Below are 7715 nucleotides of genomic sequence, written 5' to 3' on the forward strand. Positions count from 1 at the left end.
CTTAACTTAAAAACTACAGAAATAAATTAATCCTCAGTGACTGACAGCACAATACCCAAAGCCACCAAATGAACCAGTTGGTTGGGAGCCAGAAGTGTGACTTTATTTAAATTGATGTCACACTTCCTCCATCCTTGCTCATAGTGTAAATAAGATCATGTTATTTTAAAACAGCTGAAAGTAAATTAAGGGTAATGATGTTAAAAGGTTTAACATTTATATGAATGCTTTATTTTTTTATTTTAAATCTCACAACACTTTGAGGTGTTTATGTAGCACAGGGTGTTTACCAGCCAGAAATGTAAAATTAACCATATAGCACTGAGATCTTTCTCCACTGTGCACAGATAAAATCATTGTTTAACTTCTTAGTTTGATCAAAATGTACCCCCCTAGGGTGTTACTGCTGTGGCAAAAGTGATCTTATTAAAGCTTGGTGAGTGTAGAACAAAGTCTTGATACCAAATCTGAATGTTGTTGCGCATTTATTCCGTGCAGGGAAGGGGCAGCCTCCGTACAGAGTGCTAACAGTAACGGTCTGAAGATAGAGGCTCTCAGAACGGAGGGCTATAGCTCTTCTTATACACACACATACAAATGCAGGAAACAGATGCTCCAGTAGATACAAAACAGGATACAAGTTATCTGGTTCAGCATTCACACAAAGGCAGGTTTATCTCTACAACATGCTGACACAGTAAACTGTCTAGTGTCACAAGCACACAAATAACTGCATAGAATAGCAACAGCCAATACACTACAAAGGATGCGAATATAAAATTCCCATTGCAATAGCACTGAGATCTTTCTCCACTGTGCACAGATAAAATCATTGTTTAACTTATTACTTTGATCAAAACGCATACACATGACTTTTTGCTATAGGATTATTTTTGAATAGTATTTTTTTTAATCTTGTCTAACATCTCGACAAATGAGATAAATTTCAGTTTACTGAGTCAGCACTGTATTAACACTCTAACCAACTTATATGCGTATAAATACTTGAGTAAAATTTATATACATAACATTTAGAAACATCTGTATGATGTAATACACCAGATTTAATGTGAAGTACATGACAGAGCTCAACAAGACAAGACAGTATAAATGTATTTTAGAAATATACACATTCTTCCATATTGTGCTTTTGCGCCGTACCCTCGTGTATTCTTATCATCAAACTTCACCATCCACAATGAATATAGACACTGTTTGGGGGCGGCTGTGGCTCAGGAGGTAGAGCGGGTCATTTCCTAACCGGAGGATTAGCGGTTCGATTCCCGGCTTGTCCAGTCAACATGTCGAGGTGTCCTTGAGCAAGACACTGAACCCCCAGTTGCTCCCGGTGATGTCACCGGTTTGGGAGTGCGAATGGGTGAATGGCCGAATAATGTGAAAGCGCTTTGAATGTGCTGTAAAAGCATAGAAAGGCGCTGTACAAGTATAAGACCATTTACTGTTGTCACAGTAATAAAGACCAGCTTTATTTTGTCTTCTTACAATATCTAGATACATTAAAGGCTTTTCCAAAACTGGATACAAATGGCAAATCTGCCAGCTGAATACTTCTGTGCTGTAAAACAAACATAGCATTGCACATTGTTGCAATCATGATTTCAGCAAAAATGACTTCCCTCTGCTATTCCTCTGCATAGAACTGTAACTAACAGGACTGAAAAACTGCCTCATTGATAGATTGCTGCAGTATGTGTTGTCACATGTGACAAATAGTTCTATAATTTCTATAATATAGTTCTATAATTTAGTGAACTAAAGCAACAACTACTTCCACAGCTTGTTTTTGCAAAATACAAAAATGTAATGAAATGTCTCACTAACACATTTCCAAAATAATAAGCTTCATTCTGATGAACAGCCTCCCTCTGGTGACAAAACTGAAGCATGCTCAAAATCAGAAGTAGGCTTCTGGCGGGGGGGGGAGTCATGACCCACAGTCCTGTTGAGCAAGGATGATACAAAACAATCCAGATGCAACATTACTTCCGGAACAAATATGACACAGTAATATAAAATATCTTAGGCTACAGTTAAACACAGCAGTTCAGTCTAAACATGGAATTCTCAGTTTCTCATAGAGAGGAATAATTAGCTCTGTTGTAACTACCACTTAAATCATAAGTGACCTGAGGTATGGAGCAGTCTGTGAAGAAGTTTGGGAAGGCCAAAGTGCACAGTGTATTGTCCTCTAGGGGCCCAGTAGCAGCCTCAGAATGACAGTAGAGGGGAGGCTGAGCCGGGCCTGTACGCAGGCTGTCCCCTAGTTTCTTAGAGGCTCCAGAGCAGTTAGTCCAGGGCTCTGAGTAGAGGAGACCACCAACTAAATGGTGGGCATCATAGGAAGTAGGATCCGGGCCTCCCATGTCTGGCTGCCCTCGGAGAGGCATGCTTTGATAAGGGTCCTGATCACTGACCATGTTACTGTAATCAGGCCCCAGGAGCTCAAAGAACTCTATAGCCTCAGGATTACCACGTTCCAAATCCTTCAGTGTCATCCCAGATGTAGAGCTGACTTTGGAGCAGTTGGCAGGCTCAGTGAAGAAAGAGGGGGGCAGATTGCGATGCCTCAGAGGTGGCTTCTTAGCTTTTTCACCCCTTATATCCTTCACGGGACTGAAAAGGGCTGCCAAGCTCTTGCTCTGTAAGTTGGCCTGGACCCCATCGCGCTTGGGTAGAGTTTTGCTCTGTAAAGGGCTGGACTGAGCCAGAGGGGAACCCTGTCTTTTAACAGGGACTTCTTCTACATTTCCTGGTGTTATAATGCCCGTGCACCTTTTGATCTGCTTCTGTAGATACTTCCGGTGGTTGACTTTCCTTTTGGATTTCACTGGCTTGTCCAGAGCCAGCTTGATATTGCTTGAGGCCGAGTCGATGAAGCTCAGCAAGTCCTTAGTGGTCTCTTTGTAGTCCTCATCGTTTTCTGCCTCTCCCAGGAGACTCACATCCAGACTTTTCTCCACATCGTACTCCATCACAGAACCAGGGAAGCAGAAATTCATGAACTGAGGGTTCATGATTGCAGTCTGAACAGCCATCACTCTGTTGAGCCCAGCGGCTACACCTGTGGCATCCGCTGTGATCCCTGAACCAAAAGTTTCTTCAGAGCATGACTTTTTTCCTCTGACAAAAACTTGGTCCTGATGCTGCTCATAAAGTTCCTGTTAACATTCTGGCATGAGGGGCTCTGAGGAAAGCAAGCAGATCTTTCAGGGGGCTGGACTAATGATGTCAGAACATCAAAGAGGAGGGGCAACGGGACCGCAGGACTTAACTCTTTGCTTGTGCCCAACCACCTGCATCTAAGAGGGATTTGTCTGAAATTCCCTGCTGAGTTGGAGACAATAGCCTCTGTCAGAACTCTGCTCCTCCAGTTTAACTGTTTGTGTGTGCCCTGAACCAGAAAGACTTTCATGAAACGGGAGGATATTACTGTAACCGTGAGAAGAAAAGCCTTTCAAATCCCTGGAGCATTTTTCCTGACAGAATTGTTAAACTAAATTTCTATTAAACTTAAGAGAAAATTACCAACAAACAATATTCAACCCCCAAATAAAAACAATCTTTAAATATCCCACCAATAACTAATCAGCACCATTTTTGATGCGATTCCTTTCTTGCTTTTCCAAACAATTTCAACTATTATTCCATTATCTTGCCTATGCAGATGTGTCTCCAGTCTGGAATAACGAAGTAGAAGTTAACTTCTAATCTAGATACTGCTCATTTAGTCGGCCATCGAACAAACCCAGCTATCAAACCAAGGCTTTACAGTAACGAGCAAGCCTCCTTTTCTGTGGGAAAATCTCTGTGCCCAAACAGATGCCACTATTTGGGAGAATCTTCCCAACTGCTTGCTTGTGTCTTAATCTGCTCATGGCAAAAGTTGATTTCTAGTGCATTCCCAGGCCAGTGGGAATTTCTGCCCTGGCCTGACAACTATTATGGGCTGGCTTTGACATAAAGCCCTACAGGGTCTAAATAGCCTCTATTCTTCGCCCAGCAGTGAAAGGGAGCTTTGTGCCAGAGATTCATTAAATTGCACCTCACAGCCCCTTCGTAAAATGGGTCTCAATAATGAACAGTCGATTTAACTAGAAAAGCTGCCGGAGCTGTTAAATTAAAGGAGAATAAAGTGCAGTTCAGGCTCAGTGTGCCAGAAGAAATGTTGACCTTAAGAAATCCTGGGTATGAAACCTCAGCTGTAAACAATAACGTATTTACAGGAGGTTTCTTAGCCAGCACTGAATACAATGGACGATGTGTCCAAGACCCAGACTGTTGTGTTGTGAGCTTTTATCCCAGTTTAAGTGGAATTTCAACCGCATTTCTAGTAAATTCTGAGTGACTTGTGAATTGTGTAACTTATTGTTATTTACTCACCAAAGAATGCATCCGTTTCCATCTGCCCCATGCTCTGAACACAAAGTTTCATTTAACATTAAGTTTTTTTTAGGACACCCTATTGCAGAATAATAAAGAAGATCACTTCTCTTACAAACGTGTATGTTGAGGAGAGGCAGTGACTCATTTGTTGGTGGGTTTTATTTTTAAAGAGCATCGAGGGAGTGAGGCCGTTAAAGAGTCTTTCTTATGTTAATTCCTGGGGTGAAAAGAGACAGTGAAACTGATAACACTGATCTAATTATCTGAGGTCCAACACAAGTTTATGACTAAAAAGAAATCCAGAATAACTCAAATCTAAGAGGAATATTACAACATCTTATGGATTCAGTGGAGGGGAAAGGACTGTTTAACGCCTGCCCAAACAGATCCTGGCACCCTCTCTTAGTTAGCAGCACAATTTTGGCAGAGTGACATCATCACAGTCATAGCAGCCGTATCCCCCCTTTTTTTCTAGTCAAGAGGCTTTGGCTTTTGTGCTGGTGGGTCATTCACATTACAGAGACTGACGCACAGATCCCGGAAACAAGTTTCTATTGCTGCATAAAGGCTGGGAGGGAGAGAAGGGGTTGGGCTGTGGCAGCACCGCTTGGAAAAAAATAGATAAACTGAGAACACAACTGAGGAGGTTATTTGTTTCAACTCTGAAGATTTAAAGTGCAAGATCGACTGCAATTGCTTATATCTCTGTAATAGATTAGTTGTTTATTTTAGACTAAATCACAAAGGTTCAAATAAGGACTAATCCACTGTCTATTTTCCACAACCAGCAAGTTACAGTAAGTCCACAGCTCCATATTGTGATGATAGTGTTGAACATTACCACCACGCCCTCTGTCCCTGAGAATTTACTTATTCAGCAGCACCCAGTGCAAAGTGATGTCACACACACAGGCTTAATCTCTTCCTACTAGTGTGTGGTCCCTGTCTGAGCAGGGACATACTCAGAGTTTAGGGTTGAGCGAATACTAATAACACCTTTGATTGATGGCCAGTGTCACAGACATAGAAAAGCCTGGCAAAATTAATGACCTCTCACAGTCCTGAGAAAAGTTTAAGGAGGGCAGTTAGTGGCGGAGACCCTGTCCTCCCCCATGTTTAGCTATGCTTCTTTCTACAGGGGTGACTGAAATTCAGTCAAGCCTCTGACAAAATGTTGAGAAGTCAGGCTTTGTGTCTCCTGGTAGAAAATCAACCCACATACCACTGCAGGACATGTTCCTCATCTGCTTCACAAAGTCATGCCATGTCAGAAATGTCTGCTTTAGAAGAGGCTGAGTAAAAAAAGAACTGGCCAGAATAGTTAAAAAGAAATAACAAAGCATGAAGACGTGTTTTCATTGTTTTAGTATTTCCATGACATTCATGTTTTTTTTTCTAACACTTCAAATAATAAAAAGAAAGGATAAAAAAAAGCCCATGTGACTTCAAGGTGACCTAAAAAAGGTTTTTTGGCCCCTGCCAATTCCAGCATCCACTCATCACCTCACCCTTAACCTTCCATCAGCCTTTCTCAACCTCTCCAGCACACCAGGAGTTGTATTAATAATTTTATTAGCAGGGGGGGAAATCCAGGGTCCATGGGCTGTCCTGGTGCCGCAATTTAGAGCTTTAAAGGCAGCCAGTGAATGAATGCGTGCTAAAGGGGAATCCCACAGGTTGGTCCACAGGGGTGAGGTCAGCAGGTGTAGCTGCAATAATCTCCCACCACTCACTTTATTGGCCTCCTCCGATTGGGTTTTTATTAAATCTCAAGCACAAGCAATTGTTCATGCTAAATGGAAGCAACTCAGCCTTTCTAAAACATGACAGAGCCCACTTGACAGAACAGCTGTAGATTAGTGCATGATTTAAACGAAGATTATATGATATTATCATTTGTAGCTTTTTAATCAGTCTCTCTTTGAATGATAGCGTATAAAAAAAGTACAGTCTAAGACATAAATAGAAAACTTAAAAAGGCACTGTTCTGCTTTGAGCAACAACAAATCAAGTGTAATATCATACTCAGTGCAGTGGCAAGATTGTGTTTGTATCTGGTGTCCAACATTTGTCCTGAGACAACAGTGCTGATTTATTCAAAGGATCACAGGTAAAATTAACATTACACGCTCAGGTATCTTGCACCTCCAACCTGCTCACAGGCAGATGTAAGATGAAAGACCCTGAACCCACCAGGCCTATACATTATATCCCCTCGGTTGGGCTAGCCCCATACTACACAGAGTGACATGTCATGACATTAAGCATAAGAAAATATTATGATTACGATTATGATTAAACACATAATAATAATAATAATAATAATAATAAACATTCTGTCTCCTAACAGTAATCAACTTTCTATCTAGTTATCCTTGAACATAAACAACCTGGAGTACCCCATGGGAATGACTAAGCATTTAACAGCCTGAGCTAGACATCCTGTTTACAATAAACACTTCTAATACATGAAGTGTCTAACCAATGTCTATCTGACTAAAAATACCTAACAATCCCCCTTTTGATACGACCAAAATCGTGTCAACCTAAATCAATGTCCCATTTTCTCCAGACGAAGCTACCTGGCGTTTTGAGAGGTGAGAGGCCCCCTCCAAAACCACTCCCTCAAGGGTAAACTACAGAGCTGAGTACTTTAGGGAAAAATGAACTAAAAACACAAAAAGGGTTACAGCGTAAGCAGGTTTTTTATTGCAGTGACATCTATATGTATGCCCTATGTGTAAGCTGATTCAACGCAACTAAGAGCATTTGAGCAGACAGAATTGTAGAAATGCATAAACATCATGTGTAGCAAGCTTTCATTGGTTAATCATAACATTAGGGGGTAACTAATACACAGAAGAAAACAAAGATTCCCTTGCATCCTATTGCAATCATGGCACTCCCCCACTCAACAATGAGAATTTAAGTTACCATTATCAATTACCATTAACACTTACCAAACTTAATTGATTTTTGGTAATTGATTTTTGATAATTAACAAACTATGAGTTCACACCCCCTACGTGTACGCAAGAATATATCAGTATGTATTAACCTTTAACCATTTTATGTAGGATCCACGGTCTTCACTCTGGTCCATGGAGCTCTTCAGTCTCTCTCTCACCGGGCTCAGTGAGGGAGATCAGGGGATAGGATTCCCAAGGGGCCAGAGCTTATACTAATTCGTAGGCAGTCGGCTCTGGATACCTACGGTCAATGGCAGTGGTAATGCACTTGAGACAGAGATGTCTAATGCAGGGGATGCAGCCACATCCACACAAGGTCAGCAGTGTGACTGCTGCCACCAA

The 7715-nt window shown here is 41.4% G+C and overlaps 1 protein-coding gene across 1 annotated transcript; it reads right to left on the bottom strand.

Moving 5' to 3' along the window:
* Nucleotides 1-1387: 1387 nt before the first annotated feature.
* Nucleotides 1388-3176, bottom strand: fam181b (family with sequence similarity 181 member B). Its single transcript, XM_020614787.1, has one exon. It carries the CDS (start codon nucleotides 3054-3056, stop codon nucleotides 2094-2096), a length of 963 nt encoding a protein of 320 aa, XP_020470443.1. The 5' UTR covers nucleotides 3057-3176; the 3' UTR covers nucleotides 1388-2093.
* Between the last annotated feature and the right edge of the window lie 4539 nt (nucleotides 3177-7715).

This window comes from Monopterus albus, unplaced genomic scaffold (assembly GCF_001952655.1).
Source record: "Monopterus albus unplaced genomic scaffold, M_albus_1.0 scaffold150.1, whole genome shotgun sequence".
NCBI classification, from domain to species: Eukaryota; Metazoa; Chordata; class Actinopteri; order Synbranchiformes; family Synbranchidae; genus Monopterus; species Monopterus albus.

Coding starts and splice junctions, on each gene's coding strand:
- fam181b (XM_020614787.1), bottom strand. CDS start 3,056: ATGGCTGTTCAGACTGCAATCATGAACCCTCAGTTCATGAATTTCTGC.